The 17,260-nt window shown below is 39.4% G+C and overlaps 1 protein-coding gene across 6 annotated transcripts in view; it reads left to right on the forward strand.

The window, feature by feature from the left end:
* The window catches only part of NCOA1 (nuclear receptor coactivator 1), a 209,137-nt gene that overhangs the window by 151,314 nt on the left and 40,563 nt on the right, over positions 1 to 17,260 (forward strand). For all 6 annotated transcript variants that reach the window (XM_036027724.1, XM_028514417.2, XM_036027725.1 and 3 more), the window contains 4 exons: positions 51 to 191; positions 7,581 to 7,728; positions 9,030 to 10,350; positions 13,076 to 13,256. In XM_036027724.1, the coding sequence (XP_035883617.1) occupies positions 51 to 191; positions 7,581 to 7,728; positions 9,030 to 10,350; positions 13,076 to 13,256 (1,791 nt within the window). The remainder of the gene's footprint in view (positions 1 to 50; positions 192 to 7,580; positions 7,729 to 9,029; positions 10,351 to 13,075; positions 13,257 to 17,260) is intronic.

The following is a 17,260-nucleotide window of genomic DNA, read 5'->3' on the forward strand; positions in this document are numbered from 1 at the left end:
TTTATATCAAAAGATTTATATCAAAATGTAAAATTTCATTTTTTGTATAGGTAAAATCATCTCTATTGATACGAGTTCCCTGAGAGCTGCTGGCAGAACTGGCTGGGAAGATTTAGTGAGAAAATGCATTTATGCTTTTTTCCAACCTCAGGGCAGAGAGCCATCTTATGCCAGACAACTATTTCAAGAAGGTACAGTTTTCTCTCTCAATTACTTTCATTAATTTTGTTCTTTATTAATATTGAATAATTTATATGGAACTTGTGGCTTGATAAGCATTTTCTCCAAATTATAGTTTTTCAATAATAATCAGTTTTAGGAAAGGAAGAAATGGGTAAGCAAAGTAATTCATGAGTGGATCCTGAGTTTTGGGATGCACATTGTAAAGAACAGGGTGTCACGTGGTGGTCGCTCATTCATTCATGTACTCATTCATTCAGCAGACATGTATCCACTTCCTCACCTGCAGAGAACTCTGTGTAAGGTGCCAGGGACACCTCCGTGACCAAAAAGCAGGCTTTTGGCCTCAAGGAGCTCAAACTATATTAGGAGATTATATGGCAGTTTTAAAGATCTGTGTGACATGGGGTATAGTAGAGGTGTGGGCAAAAGAAGGAAAAAGTTAATTCTGACTTGAAGAATCAGGGATGGTTTCAGAGAGGAAATGATATTTTTGGCTGGCTTTGGAAGATCATTCCCAATAGACCAGGCATGTCAGAGGACTTTTAGATAATCCGTAGATCTATATTATGAATGTTTACTTCATGACTCTTGTTGTACTTGCATCCCCTGACTCAGGGTGAAGTTTCAAATTAAAAGTATGTCATGTGAAATAACAATTAATAATTGAATAGGTGCTACATCGTAGTAAGTCTGTTGGAGTATAAAACAAATATATTCCCTGCCCTTTATCAACACAACAGTGTTATAAGGAAGACAGGGAAAACTACCTTAGAATTAAGTCCAGGAAGTTCATAGAGATTCAGAGATAAGGGACTTTAATGCACTTTTTAAATATTGCCATGTAGTTATGATAGTCTAATAGTCCTTTTGCAATGTGATTTATTTTCTAATCTCTAAGTACATAGTTTCTTTGGAAAGAGACTCTTTGCATAGCTATTCCTAAAAAACAATTTTAAGATAATTGTCATTATTCCATCAGCCTTTTTAATTTTAACATTTTCCCATAATATTAGGTTTCCTAAGTTTACAGATGATTTTCCATTCGTTACATTTTGGGGCAGCTGCTTCCTAATGATAGGGAGGAAACAGCTTGTGCCCCCTACCCCACCCCCACCTGGAAGCCATCTATATGCCTCTCTCTAGTCTGGTCACTGCTGAGACACTTCCTACAGACCAACGGTCCTCCACTGGGCCTACTACGGATAGTACCCCCAAAGATAATATTGAAATGAATAGGACCAAGAATCTGTATCTTAAAAAATTTCCCAGGGAATACTAAAGTGCTGTCAGACATGGAAACCATTACAATAAGCAACTAATGCCATCCCCTGGTTGCAAACTTTGTGACTCCCTCTACCAAGAGTGGCACTTGACTTCTGCACAGATCTGAGATTCCAGGCACTGTCTCCACTCACTATCTAAAGTGCTGAAGTATATGATGCTCTCTGATCGTTGCCGTAACTTTGTAAGTTGGGCCTTCTAAGACTTCACTTAAAAGACTTTTAATTTTATTTGCTCCTAATTTATATACATCTCCACCAAGGCAAAGCAGGTCTAGAGTACCGTCTCATTGTCCAAATGATTAGGCTCCCCAGAGCTGTGAGAGAACCACAGTTTAAAGTATGTGTTTCTAAACTATTAGAGTTCTCTATAAAATAAATTGATTAAAGTGTAAGAAGTAACTAATCTATCATTAACATATGAAGTGAAATAATTTAGAGTAAAATGTAAAGAAATGTAAGTATAATTCAACATCTCTTCCCCATCAGTCATTTCTTAATGTCCTTTATTCCCCCCACCTTCTTTTTTAGAAAAAAAAAATTCCTCAGTAGAAATAATTTGTATTTTTCTCAGAATTAAGTTGTCCGGAGCTCACACGATTCCGATTCTAGTGTTTTGGAGATTCTGGACAACTTAACCAAACATGGCTTAAACACATCTTTTTCTGACATTTTATATTTAGCAGTATCCAGTCTGGTAAGAAAAATGTGGTCCACAAAACACTTACATGGGAATCATCCTTACATGGGAATGACTTGGTGAATTAAAATCTCAGGTGAGGGACCAGATATCTTAACGAGCTCCAAAGGTGATGGTTAAGTACAGGCACAGCTCGGGTATGCTACAGGTTCGATCCAGACCACCACATTATCAAGAGGGTATCAGAATAAAACAAGTCATAATCCTTTTGTTGATGGAGGGTCCTGCCTTCAGTTTGTAAACAACACAGCTCCTGGGAAGCGCTGTAAAGTGAAGCCCAATAAATGAGATGTGCCTATCCCTCAGGTTTGAGAACCCTGGTACTGTCAAGAACAGAGAGAGGTGTAAATTGGCATTTGCAGCTTCTTTGCCGCCTCTTCACTTAGGCACAGTGTGAAAAGAGTGAAACTATGTCACTGTATCCTTGATTTTATATCAGACTTTTTAAAAGCTTAAAAGTTTGCAAAACTCTACAGTGATTAATATTTAGGCAGGAGAAATTTGTATCTCCATCTGTCTTCTTTTTTCCTGCCCAATAATTTACTCTTGGAAGGCAGTGGCTGGTATAAAATCCTAATGTGCATTAAAAATTTAAGTTGGGTTTTACTTAGTTTTTCAGCTGCTTTTGACAGAAGAACTCATGGACTGCTTTTTACATTTTATTTTCCAGAAACAAATTTGAAAATGCATTTCAGCCAAAGCATATGAGGGAGCATTCAGCTTGAGCTGTATTATAGCAACGGTTCTCCACCGAGACTGGGGGGAGATGAGTAACCGGAGCACTTAAGGAACCTTTTAAACTAGGAAAAGTTTCAGGAAGCGTATACAATTTGGAAAGGTTCCAGGGTTCTGGTCGGTTCAGCACCATCCCTTTAAAGAAAGGTCTAGGTTAAATGGGTCGCAAAGTTCATCTGGGGTAGTTGTTAAACTGGATTTCTGGGCTCCACCCACACTGCTGAATCAGAGTCTATAGTCTAAGATGTTTTCATGCAGGGAAGTTTGGAAAATATAAACCAGGGCCCCTAAGATATTAATGGCTAAAACTAGAAGTGATATTTCCTGCTGAATCAAGTTTGGGAAATGTTTTATTCTCCCACTTTTGAGGATCTGTAAGACGTACTTAAGGCATTTAAATTTCTGGGAACTTATACAATAAAAGGGACTTGTTGAGTTTGTTACCCAGACTTACATTTCCGCAGAATACTTCTTTCTGTAGCACATCTGTCAGCACTTACGGAGAGTAGCAGTCACGGAAAATGCTGGGCTAGATGGCCTGGAGAAGTTGCACGGAAGTTCTGTGTACCTGTTATCAATGATGTGATGGATCATTTGTCTTTGAATGAGTCTGTGATCCATTGTTACATTGAAAAATAGGATAAGAGAGCACAGTGTATCCATATAGTACGAGTTCACTCTTGTTTATCTATTTATCCTACTCTAGAAGGTTCACAAAATGTTAACAGTGCTTATCTCTGAGTGATGGGATTACAAAGGACTTTATTCTTGTTTATTTCTCCATTAACATTATAAGAACAAAATAAAATTAGTTTCACTAAAAATATCACAGGACAATTGGAAGCAGTTTATAGTATCAAGAAGTTCAGAAGCATTGCTATAAAACATAAATGGCCATATAAATGATTAACCAGAATGTTCTTTGAGACTTGTGTAATGTGGTTAATACCATGGTCCAAAAAACTGTCTTAACTTAAAATCTTTTTTATGTCAAACTTTGTTTAAAATACTTTAAAACATAAGTTTATTTCTCTTTTTTAGAAATTATGATATACGGAATACAGTATACTCAGTGATGATTAAAAATCTTACACCATCCAGGAGTAATTCTTTTCCTTTATTTTAATAACAGGTTTTTAAATGGCACTCTTTCTGCATATATCTAGGAAAATACCAAAAAGAAAAAGTGATGGCTCCCAGCACTGACCTGCAGTACCCTGCCACACAGTTTTAACCTGCTCACTTAGTTGGCACGGTTGTTGAGGTTAACTCAGCCCCAGATTGGGTGGAGTCGAAACCCCAAGTAGCTCTAGTTCTCCAGCTGCTATGACCGGAGAAAACCGTTCCCTTTGCTTCGTAACTCTGTTGAGGCCTATCTGGGGGGGGTTGGTGGGGGGAGGTGCGGCAGGAGACGCAACAAAAACAGTTGCCATTTTAAAGGTTCTTTGAAGAGTTTCCAGGCTGTCAGTAATACCACATTAATAACATCCCTCCCCATTAAGTGTTCTAAGATTTTTAGAAATGGACACAGGAGTCAGGGATCAAAATCCTAGCTATTTGCCTGCCAAAACTAGATCAGAAAACAAGGGCAGGACCTGTGATCAAAATGGGGTTCCATGTAGTTTTGTCCAGGCCTAAACCTCGAAACCCACTTGTGGGAAAATTTGGTTTGCAGAGCAAATGTTTATCCAACCAGCTCTGTAAAGAATTGTGGCTTCCTTCCTCATAGCTTAATTCAAAACCTTAGCGATTGTTTTATCAGGTTGGAGCTCTCAGTGTACGTGGTTTCTGGGGGCCAGCTGAAAGTGCGTGTGGCTCAGCACACATGTGCTGTGGAGCCTGCCTCTTCGTCGTGTGTTTTCTTCGGCGTTTACGCAGGAAGCACTCCCTCGGTGTCTGTTATGTTCTATTCTAGGCTCCGTGCTAGATATTATCTCACAGCACTATTTGCTTCATTTTAGTGATGATGGGCAAAGGTTAATGTGCATTATTAAGCCCTAAACTTGAAAAGGACAAAGTCTAGCTCCAAATCTGATTCTCAGGCCCTGACGCTTTCCGTGGGCCCACACCGCCTCTCTGCTGACCTCTCCGTTGGGGACGATCGGGTCCTGGAAGAATTTTTAGTTAACTGGATCGTGTTAATCAGGTTCTAATGAAAGTTTTAATGCATTTAATATTGGCATTTTTTATTTCAAAGTGTGGCTGTGTGAATTATGATTTGCTAAGTCTTTTTCCACACATTATCATCCAAAATAATAATCTAACTTCAAACCTTAAAATGTAATCATTTCCTTGTATTAATACGGGTTCTCCAATTTTGGAGAACTAGCTTAGATATGGTCCTACAAGTTAAGGCAGCATAATTGCCAAAGGATTATTGATGTTCCTGTAATCCATTAAGTATCTTAATGTTCCCATGTTAGCTTGGGTTTCTAGTTCTTCCTCAATTTATAGGGCTTATCAATAAATTAGGAAATTTGTCTCCATTAGTGTCTATTACAAAAGTAAGTCTAGATTCCTGCAATAGCAAACATGTAAATTGAGATATAAGCATTTAATGACACAGCTAAGAGTTAAAATCTGCCCTTTAGGGAAAAGTTAATGGAAGTTGATCGAAAGTCAACATTAATCTATGTAGAGGAGATTTAAGTTGGGGATCAATCACAAGTACTTACTGTATGATTTTGTATGCAAAGCTTCATTATTTAAGAGTCAGTGGAGGGTGGAAAACAGGAATGCGGCACGGTACTTGTCCTTGTGTTTATTCTAGATGAAAAAGAAAAATAAGTGTGTAAAAAGTTACCCACCTCCTAGAAAGAGCTATAGAAGACATGTTTAGAAAACAGTGAGAAATAAGATTGGAAATGCAAGCCAAAGTCAGATGGTACAGAGCTGTGCTCTTCAATGTGGTGGCCACTAGACACGGAAGTGCTTAAAATGTGACTAGTGTAACTGTGGAAGAACTACATTTTAAATTTTATTTAATCTTAAATTTAAATAGCCACCTGTGACTGATGGCCACCATGTTGGGCAGTGGTGAGGAGCCAGTGGAGGGTTTTCCAGCAAAACGAGCAGACCCTAAAGAGCAGTGAGCAATGATGAGGAGACAGGCAAAACAGCATCATAAGCAAAACACTGTCACGTGAAATGTATTGTGTCTCATCCGACCCTTTATATATCTGTAGCTTTATCTTATTCCAAGTTAATAATTTATCTTAAAGTGCCATTTTTTATTAGAATTATATTTTCTAAAAAGATACTAATCAGGAATTGTTGATTTTTTTCTTAGGGTTTTGATATTGTAAACGTTTACTTACGCCCTTACACAAAAATTATTAGTTTCCATTAAAGACTCTTTTTCATCATCTATTATTTCATTAGAAACTAAATTTCTTTGTTACATTTGGTAAATGTGCCAGTGATTTGGCTGAAATTGTAAGATGGGTAAGGAATTCAGTTGGTTGACATAAATCATAACCATTTTTATTAAATTTATACCCTGGTTTTAGTATTTAGGCAGATTTATGTGTGGTACAGATTTATAACAGGTTACACCCTCTTCAGTTTACATGTGTGGTATACCCAAGACGGTGAAATAGAGCATGTCTTCTGTTTACTTAAAGTGATATGTAGCTTCAAAAGTTATTTAGTAGTTGGTCATTTTAAGTCTTTCTCACGTGTCATTGAAATGTAATTGATGCCCTTTCTGAAGTATCTTTGAAAAATAGGAGTAACATTTATCAGGCTAAATTATAATATTCATTTGGGTAGTAGTGCTTGTATTTCAGTGGATATGATTTTTAAGCTTGGTTTGCTATAGCTGAATCTACCTGTTATCTTTCTTAAAATAGAGTTCTATTATATTACTAAAATATTAATATTTTCTTACTTAGTAGTTTGCTATAGTCTTTAAATATTTAGTAAACACGTACCAGTATGGTTAGAATTTCGTCTGCTGTCGATAAAGCTTTCGGGCAGAAGTGAAATGTGCTGTTTCGATTGTCAGTCGACTGCTGTAACCCAGTTTTTGTTCCTCATATTAGTAATCACTGGCTTTATCTCAATTTGCGTATTACTAAACTAAAGCCAAACATTAAAAATAATACATATATGAGTATAATAATTGGTCAGACAGGACCTAGTGATTCACACTCCTGAGTGAAAAATTAAATTTGACTTTTAATTAAGGTATTCTGTAAATGAATCAAATCTTAGTGAATTTGATGGTATATGAATTATATCTCAGTAAAGCAGTTATTTCAAATTCAGCCAGCAAAAGGGAAAAAAACCTTGTTGGACATAATACTGAAAATGTGAGGGGAGAAGGTTATTTCCTCGTATTTTTATTGGACGAAATAAATTTGAAGAGCTGTCCCATTGTAGGGGAAGATTAAGATTGATTATTTTCTGGTTTGGGGTTTCTTCATAATCATAACTTATGTGAGGAGGTACCCATTCAAGTAGGAGTGAATTAAAAGTTGGCATCAGGTGGTATATTTCAACCAGAACCATTTTTCCCTGAGATACCTGCTTTGTCTGAACCATTCGCTGAGTTTGAGCAGGCAGCTGTTGGAAGGGCACATTTAAAATGAGGTTCTAGGTAGAAGTGAGGCTGGTAACTCTCCTTTGCCCAAAGTACAAGTGTCAGAATTGTAACTAGGTTTCTCTTTTGTTTGAAACAGTGATGACTCGTGGCACTGCCTCCAGCCCATCCTATAGATTCATATTGAATGATGGGACAATGCTTAGCGCCCACACCAAGTGTAAACTTTGCTACCCTCAGAGTCCAGACATGCAGCCTTTCATCATGGGAATTCATATCATCGACAGGTACTACTTACTTGGAGAGCTTCCTATGCAATAAGTCAGCTTACATATCTCTTCTTAGAGAACATTTTTATATTCTTGACCGCTAGAAAACAGAAAATCTAAATTAGACATGAAGCTAGTGTAATGAGTATATATACTCCATATATCCATGTTGGGTTTTGTAGTTTTGTAGCCGAACAAAAGCTTTGATGTTCAAAAAGGGAGACAGGGAAGGCATGGCTAAAGATGTGTGTTTTAGGGGTGAAATCAAAAAAGTGGGTAAAAACTTCCAGCTTTCCATGTGTGAACCTATGGCCTTATGTAAGATTTGAGAGTTTGTTAATGTCGTTATTTTTAAATGTTTTCTTTTCATTAGGGCAAGCTTCTGTGGCTCCTGAGTGCAGGTTGACATTCTCTCAAACTACAAGTCATTAAACTGTCAACTTGAGATTTTTGAATGTCATTGCCCCTAATTTGTTCTTCTCTCTAAATATGTTTTACACTGGCATATATGGTAAATTCACGGAACCATTCTTTTATCCTATGAATTATTCAAAGCCCTACATTTACAACTCTTTAAAATTTAGCACTAAACAAAAACAAAGGCATTTCCCCTCACTTCATCTTTTCCTCACCTGATACATTTGCTTATTGGGACATGGTAACACCAGTCACAGATCTGCTGTCATAATTACAGATTCGAGTAAAGAACTTGATGAAAATCTGAATTCAGCATTCTGCTTTTTTCTAATTTTAGTTTAATTTATGCTTGTGAATGGAATTAGCACAGTTCTTTTTTTCACATTGTGATTTCTCTTTCAAAACATCTGCTGTGTCTGCGTGCCACCCTTTTTAATTTCCCCGTCAGTGACACGGGGTTTTTCTTACCCGGTCTTCCTCTCGAGTTGAAGTGCTTAAAAGCAGTAATAAGGGAGTCTTGAATAAATGCTTTGTAAACAGAGATGTGGGAAGTTTCTCTTTCAAATCAAAAGTACTATCGTAATGTGAATTATCTGTATTAAATTTTGGAAAGTTTAAAAGTACATGTGTTAGATTTTTTTCTAAGGCCAAGAAAGATTTCTTTCCCCTATAACAGAAACCATCATCAAATTTACAGGACCAGGGCACTGCTTCCTATTAAGTGGTGCTGATATTTCACAGTAATAGCAACAGCGCACTGTTTTTTCTTAAAGTGATACAGAAGCCCTTGATAGCTTGAAATACTAATGAAGGGAATGGGCTTGTTTTATAATATGCATCATAAAAATATTGTAATGGAAACCACTGAAGATATTTGAATAATAATGTCTTTTCTCCCCTAGGGAACACAGTGGTCTTTCTCCTCAAGATGACACTAATTCTGGAATGTCAATTCCCCGAGTAAACCCCTCCGTCAATCCTAGTATCTCTCCAGCTCATGGCGTGGCCCGTTCATCCACGTTGCCGCCGTCCAATAGCAACATGGTACCCACCAGAGTAAACCGCCAGCAGAGCTCAGACCTTCATGGCAGCAGTCATAGTAATTCTAGCAACAGCCAGGGGAGTTTTGGGTGCTCCCCTGGAAATCAGATTGTAGCCAGTGTTGCCTTAAACCAGGGACAGGCCAGTTCCCAGAGCACTAATCCCTCTTTAAACCTCAATAATTCTCCTATGGAAGGTACAGGGGTGTCCCTGGCGCAGTTCATGTCTCCAAGGAGACAAGTCAGTTCTGGATTGGCAACAAGGCCCAGGATGCCAAGCAATTCATTTCCTCCTAATATTCCAACATTAAGTTCCCCTGTCGGCATGACAAGTACCGCCTGTAATAATAGTAACCGATCTTACTCAAATATCCCAGTAACACCCTTACCGAGTATGAATGAAGGACCCACTAACTCCGTTGGCTTCTCTGCCAATTCTCCAGTCCTCAGACAGATAAGCTCACAGAATTCACCTAGCAGATTAAATATACAGCCAGCAAAAGCCGAGTCCAAAGATAACAAAGAGATTGCATCCATTTTGAATGAAATGATCCAGCCCGACAACAGCTCTAATGATGGCAAACCTCTGGATTCTGGGCTTCTGCACAGCAATGACAGACTGTCGGACGGAGAAAACAAATACTCTCAAACGAGTCACAAACTAGTGCAGCTTTTGACGACAACGGCGGAGCAGCAGTTGCGGCATGCTGACATAGACACAAGCTGCAAAGAGGTACTGTCTTGCAGTGGCACTTCCAGCTCTGCCTCTGCGAACTCTTCGGGCGGCTCCTGCCCTTCCTCCCATAGCTCCCTGACAGAACGGCACAAAATTCTGCACCGGCTCCTGCAGGAGGGCAGCCCCTCGGATCTCACCACCTTGTCTGTGGAGCCCGATAAAAAGGACAGTACGTCTGCTCCTGTGTCAGTGACTGGACAGGTGCAAGGGAACTCCAGCATAAAACTAGAAATGGAGGCTTCGAAGAAAAAAGAATCAAAAGACCATCAGCTCCTACGCTACCTTTTAGATAAAGATGAGAAAGATTTAAGATCAACTCCAAACCTGAGCCTGGATGACGTAAAGGTCAAAGTGGAAAAGAAAGAGCAGATGGAGCCTTGTAACACAAACCCGACCCCGATGACCAAACCTGCCCCTGAGGAAATCAAACTGGAGTCCCAGAACCAGGTGAGCGGCCTCACGTCATGGGGTAGCACTGCTGGTTATTTCTGGCTTTCATTTATTTCACTCCAACTGTAGACCAGGTTTGGATGTATTTTGCCCTACCCATTGGGTATATGTTAAACAGTTACTATCGATTATTGAAAAGTCATAGGGTGCCCTCAGACACCCTATTCTCTTTGGAACTTTGGAGGACCACAATATTAATACATCTTTCTAAGAAAATAGATATTTCTTTCTCTAAAATCAGAGTTCACATCTTTGGAGACTTTAAAAAATACCTTTCCTGCTCCCTCCTCCCAGTCCTATCTATTGAATCCAATTGTCTGAGAATAGAACCCAGAAATCTATATTTTAGAGGAGTTCCCCAGAGAACTGTGGTGTGTGGCTAAGTCTGAGAGTCTGCGATGTAAATGACTTGGGAGAGAAGAGTGAGAAGGTGGACGAGGCTGCCTAGACTGTCTTGCTTTGCTATTTCATTTCTTTTGAAACATTTTCTAAGGCTGGTTTTCTTTTCATTGATTCTAATCATACTCAACCCCCGTCAGAATAATACTTGAGAATTCTGGGTAGTAGGGCATGTAACATGCCCTGACACAGAAGTAAATGTAAGTAAATCTTTGCATAAATTGTTATGGATTAACAACCTCTATGCATAGGCTGGTATAAAAATTAACAGGCAGCTTTGTCTATTGAACAGTTGCTGTGGACTCTGAAGGAATTTAAGAAAAACAGAAAATACAGTCTCTTTTCTTTAGGAGCTTACAGATTATTTAGACAGAATATAGACATCCATAAAATAGCTAAAAATATGTTGACAAAGCAGTTTATCAATAGGACTCTCCATTGTGAAACCCAATGCAAAATTAGTATGCATAGGTCCTTTTCTTGAACCAGCTTTATTTTCTGCCCTCATCTTACAAGAATCTCTCTCTTCCCTCAGGCGTACTGTACTCTAGGCCCATGGAGGTCCCTGCCATTCCTGGGATAAGCCATGTCTCTTCTAAGCATCTTCTGCCTTGCTCTCCTTTCTATGTCTGCTGAATTCATCTTCACAGCCAATCCCAGGCATCACCTGTGTAAAACCTTCCCCAGTAGCCTAGTTAGATGGTTCCTTCCTCCACGCTGCCGAGTGCTCGGGATTGTCTTTGTACTACTTGGAATAACACTATTTTGGTTGTGTATCGTGTGCTCTTTGAGGATAAAGCTGTCTCTCATTTTTCTTAGTACAGCTAAGCTAATATCATGTTTTAAGCTGAAAAAACAGCTTTTGATAATGACTGTATTAAAACTCTCACTCTATAAAATTAACCTGAAGAGTTGACAGCTTTGTGCAGTAATGCCATTGTGTACAGTCCTGGTACATCTGTTTTGGTGTACATGTTCATGCATTTTTGCGGAGTTCACACCTGGGAGCAGACTTGCGGGATCTTCAGATATATGTATGTTCCTCATTAGTAGACAATGCCAGTTTTCCTAGTGCGTGAGAATTCCCTGTAGTTGGCCCACGTTCTTACTAATATTTGGTCTTGTCAGTCTTTTAAATTTGAGCCATTCTGGGTCTGTGTAGTGGTATCTCATCGTTTTAATTTGCATTTCCCTCATAAATGTTTATAAGTCATTTGGATTTCTTTTTCTTTTTTTGTGTGTGTGAATTGCCTATTCAGATGTCTTGCTCATTTTCCCAATACGTGACTTTTAAGAGTTCTCTGTGTACTACAGATGAGTACTTTATTGGCTTTATGTTTTCAGACGTGATCTCTGCGCCATGGCATGCTTTTTCTTCCCCTTATCGGTGCTTCCTGATGAAGTGAAGTGCTTCATTTTAACGTAGTCCCATCTGTCATTTTTTTACTCTATGGTTAGTACTTTTGTACATGTGTAACAAAAGACACGTTCGAAAATGTTCACAGTAGCTTTATTTGTCTTAGCTCCAAACCGGAAACACCCCCAGATCCATCACCACAGGTGGATAAATGTGCTGTGACGTGTTCGTATGGGGGATTCGATTCAGAATGACAACAAGTGAGCTGCTGCCACACGCGACAAGATGTCAGAAATGTAGTTTTAAGTCAAAGAAGCCAGACATTTCAAAAACACACACATAGAGCCCTATTTATACAATATATAACTATAAATTTTAGTTTAAATAACAAAATACAAACAGGTAGTCATTTTATGTTGATGAATTATCTCAAAATAATCACAGGAGAATAATACAGTGAAATAAAGGCCAGTTTTCTTCTATTCATAACCCCGGAGAGATGTAGGGACCCCTATCTGTCATTTCCCAAACTTTTACATGATAAAGAAGTTATATTAATGTAAATTTATTTTTTATTCCATCATAAAGTAAGTCATTTCACAAAATTGTGAAAAAACGTAACGGAGAAAAGTGGCCTTTGATACTGTCGTGGTAACACAGTACCCGTGACACTGCCCTCCGGTCCAGGCCTGTCCGGGGCCTGGTTCTGTACTGAGACAAACCAAGTCAAAGCTATGTGCACATTGTCTCCTACCCTGCAGTACGTTAATATCCCAAGCATCCAAATTTTTCCCAGTGGAATAGTTAGGTCATGTAATTTCAATGAGGCCTTAATCTTCCTAATTAATTTTTCTTCATTCTTTCATAGTCACGTTTAATTCATAGAGTTTAAAGGAGCAGCTATTTTCTACATTGTTTCTGGTGAGTGTAGAGTACGCATCCTCTAACTTTGGTTTCCACTCTTAGTTTACAGCTGACCTTGACCAGTTTGATCAGTTACTGCCCACGCTGGAGAAGGCAGCCCAGCTGCCGGGCTTATGTGAGACAGAGAGGATGGACGGCGCGGTCGCCAGCGCGGCCATCAAATCAGAGGTCCTGCCAGCTTCACTGCAGCCCGCCACTGCCAGACCCACCTCCAGGCTGAACAGTACGTGTCGGGGACAGAATCTCGTTTGCAGTGTTTGATGATAACGATGATTAGTGCTCTGTCTCTCACCATTATTGCGCAGACCTGTGTTTGTTGAGAGTGAAATATCTGTTCGTTAATGCCACTGTAAGTAACGTACAGTTACATTTAGACGTAGGAACTTCACTCAACTTGTGTATTTTAAGTTATACTACAACCTCTGCCTTTTTGTGATTCATGTTACAGTGAGCAGTTGATGTTCAGGAGAGCACCTTTATGTTCTTAACCAAGACGTTCCATAGCATGACTTTCAGAATTGCAATAATTCAGTCAGATTGTGTTCCCCAAAGTGTCTTGAACATTAGTCCTAAGAGTTGCACAAAAAAGGGGTTTGTGCTAAAATACACTGGGCGAATGCTGCATGGCTCAGACAGTATTCTTTAAAGTTCCACAGTGCAGTTCCACCATGCACGTTAAAGGTTTTAAGAAGTACTGTGTTAAAGAAACCAGTTTAATTTCTTTCACTTAGCATCTACCAAACTTTCTTGATTACGGAATTCCGTTTTCCACGTAATACATGGTACCCCACAGAATGAGTTTTCCATGGAGCACCATTTAGGAGACAGCCATGTTGAAGCCCTTTGCCCCTGCTCTGGCCATGCGAGTTCTCCTGACACTTGGATGGTATAATACTTAACATTCATGAAGCTTATATAGGACTGTCATATTTTTTTCACCTATCACTTTGAAGTTTAAAAAAAAAACAGTGGTGATAATTCCATTCTGTAACCTTGAAACTAATAGAAACTAACCAGCTCATTTTTAAGATTTGTCAGGGTTCCTACCTAAGTGTTGTCCCTCTTCTCATGGGCTCAGATGTGGGACTCGTTTATTTCTGTCTTACTGCAGCTCTTAGCTGTCATGACACAATGCCTGAGAGTTTACCAAGGTTTCCAGGCAGCTGGAAAGCTGAATCTTGAGTGGCCTCTGACATTTCTGGAAGCAGTTTTTAACTGACCAGAACAGTGGGTGAGAGCAGGAGCTGAGGCTCGAGTCTCACATTCTCCACTTTGTTAACAGTGCGGTCCCTGGTCATCTCTCTGTTAGCAGGTGAAGTTTTCTTCTCTTCATCCGCAACATGGTATTAGATGAGATGACTCTGAAAGCAACTTCTAGTTGAAACTGAGTCTCCAGGTTCTCTTGTGAAGTTGAACATACTTGACTGTGTGATCTAACAATCCAACTTTTTTTTTCATTTATTTTCTTTTTTAATTAAATGTATTGGGGTGACAGTGGTTAATAAGATTATATGTCCCAAGTGTGTAATTGTGTGATGCATCATCTGTAGACTGCATTGTGCGCTCAGCACCCGAAGTCATGTCTTCTGTCACCATATACTTGAGAGCCTCTGCCTGTCAAAAGACTTGACCACAGATGTTTATAACAGCTTCGTCCATGATAGCCCTGAACTGGAAACAATCTAAATGTCCATCAACAAGGGAGTGGTGTATTCATGAAAGGAAATACTGCTCAGCAATGAAAAGAAAGGAACTATAGATACGTGGCTTGAATTCTTAAAAACACGCTGAGTGGAAAAAAAGTACCTGAACAAGATCATTGTTTGCCAGTGGTAAGGCAAGGCAGGGAAGACTAACAACCAAGGAGCTTGAGGGAACCTTTAGAGGTGATAGAAATATTGTGTTTTTTTCTTTTATTATTATTATTATTATTATTATTGATTTTTAAAAAATTTTCACCCAACGATATGTTTGATTTTAAAAAGAGAGGAAGGGTGTGGGGGGGGGGGAGGGAGAGAGAGAGAGAGAGAGACATCAACCAGTTGCCAATCCCCTGATCAGGGATTGAACCTGAAACCTAGACATGCCCTGACCAGGAATCAAACCTGTAACCTTTTGGTGTGCAGAGCAATGCTCCAACCAAGTGATCACACCTGCCAGGGAAGAAATACTCTTTTCTTGATTGAGGTAGAAAGTTATGGGTTTAAACCTTTGTCAGAATTTACTGAACTGTACAATTTACATGGGTGTATATTACTGTATGTAAATTATACATGAATGAAACTTACTTTAGATATAAATCTGATATTAGAATGATTTCTAACCTATAACTAGGCATTCAAATTTCCAGTTATAAAGGTAAAATAAAGACATTTTCAAATATAAAAGAGCTCAAATATTGGCACAGTATATTCACCTTTTCTGGTGAAGGTCCTAGAGGATGTACCTCAGCAAACAGGAAAAAAAAAACGAGAAACAGAAAGGTACAAGGTCCAGGGGTAACAGAGCCTGCAAGGAAGTCCAGGAACGGGGAGCTGATCAGCAGGACTGGGGAGCAACCAGTGCAAACGGGAACCGGCACCTGCATCCTTTGGAAAGGAGGCCTCCAGGGAAGAAATGGAATTGCTCTCTTTGAGTTTATAGAAAATATTACTGATTGATAGGTTTATGTCAAAAACGCTGAAGCATCTGAAAAATTCCTCTAGAAAAGCACCAAGTGAAAAAAAATAAGACAATTGCTAACTGCAGAAAAAAGAAAGCACAGTAAAAATAAGGAGTTTTGAATATAGTGCACATCTGTCCACGGCCATACCACCCTGAAAGCGCCCGATCTCGTCTGGGTGTAGTGCACATGTGACTTAGCAGTAATATTTGCATAGTCATAAGAATCTAAATATTAACTTTTAATTTTATAAAATGCTGTGATCTCTGTTAGGGAATTGGGGACACAGGAGGTAGTGAGAGGTAGGTGTGGGAGATCTAAAACTTCATCTATCATGATGGGAAGTCAGTAATCTAAAATCAGGATAGGAAGAAGTAGCATATGCATATTTAGAAGTAAATAGGCAAATGCCAAAAAGAAAAAAAAGCTGTACAAATTGGGAATGATTGCCTCTGTTGAAAGTAAGCTAAGGATCAGAAGGGGTGAGAGAGGAAACTGCTCTTATTCATAGTGAACCTTTTGGTTTTGACTTTTAAAATTACATTTGTGTTAATTTAATACAAATTAAATTAAAATAGAAAGCATCTTCTAGCTCTACAGGAGTGTGTGAAAGTGGAATGTTTTTCCTTCATGGTCTGTCTTGAGGCAGATAGCTCTTCTTTCTTTCTTGAGATTTCCGACCCTAAATACAGCTCCACGTATGAAGTCTGTAACTAGGCCAGAATCTGCTCAACCTTGGGCTGAAGTGTTAAACCAAGGGCCCTTCCCTTGAAGGCCAGGAGCCTGGAGGGGAAGACACTGAGGTGTCTGCGGGAGAGGATGAGAGATGCAGAGGGGAGGACTGGTGCCCTAATCCTTGTATCATTCAAGAGTCAGCTGTATGCTGAAGAAGCCCCAGAATGGAAAACATAGGTGATTAAGTGTTTCTGTAGCTGAAGTGGGAAGCCCTTTTGCCCTGGTGGTGAATGTAGGTCCTGATTTTATCTGGAGGAGCCGTGCTTCAAAAACGTTGTGAGGGAGTGGGAGTTGGTGACGGGGAAATCCCCCGTGGTAGCCCGGGCACCCACTTTGGGAGATTCCTCTGAGTCCTGTCCTCACTGCTTTAATCCTGTGGGCGGATGCCAGCGTCAGCTGCACTCAGAGCAGGGCCCTGGTGGCAGCTGCTCGGTCATCCTTTAATTCTGCCAGCAATCGCCTGCGGCCTGGTCCTTGACCCCCTCCAATGACCACTGAGCTTGCAGTTGTGCTGGTGTTCTTCTGGGAAGCTCGCCTGTTTGGAAAATCTTTTCGTCCTGTTGCACGTTTACTCGGTTAGTTGAAGTTTCACCATCAGTTTGTTTCCATCTGTTTTATCCTTTAGCAGTTCTTCCTGGCTCTAGCTGGCTGCCATGGTACTCCTTTTGCCTTTCTTTTCAGCTGTAGACTTATTTCTCCAGTTTTGCTTCTTTTGTTATTTCAGTGATATTTCTGGAGGGAGAATAAAATATAGGTGATAAATCTGCCAAATCGAACCATAAAATTTTCCTAGGTCCATTTACATATGAGAAAACTAAGGTCCACAGAAT

This window comes from Phyllostomus discolor, chromosome 6 (genome assembly GCF_004126475.2).
Source record: "Phyllostomus discolor isolate MPI-MPIP mPhyDis1 chromosome 6, mPhyDis1.pri.v3, whole genome shotgun sequence".
NCBI lineage: Eukaryota > Metazoa > Chordata > Mammalia > Chiroptera > Phyllostomidae > Phyllostomus > Phyllostomus discolor.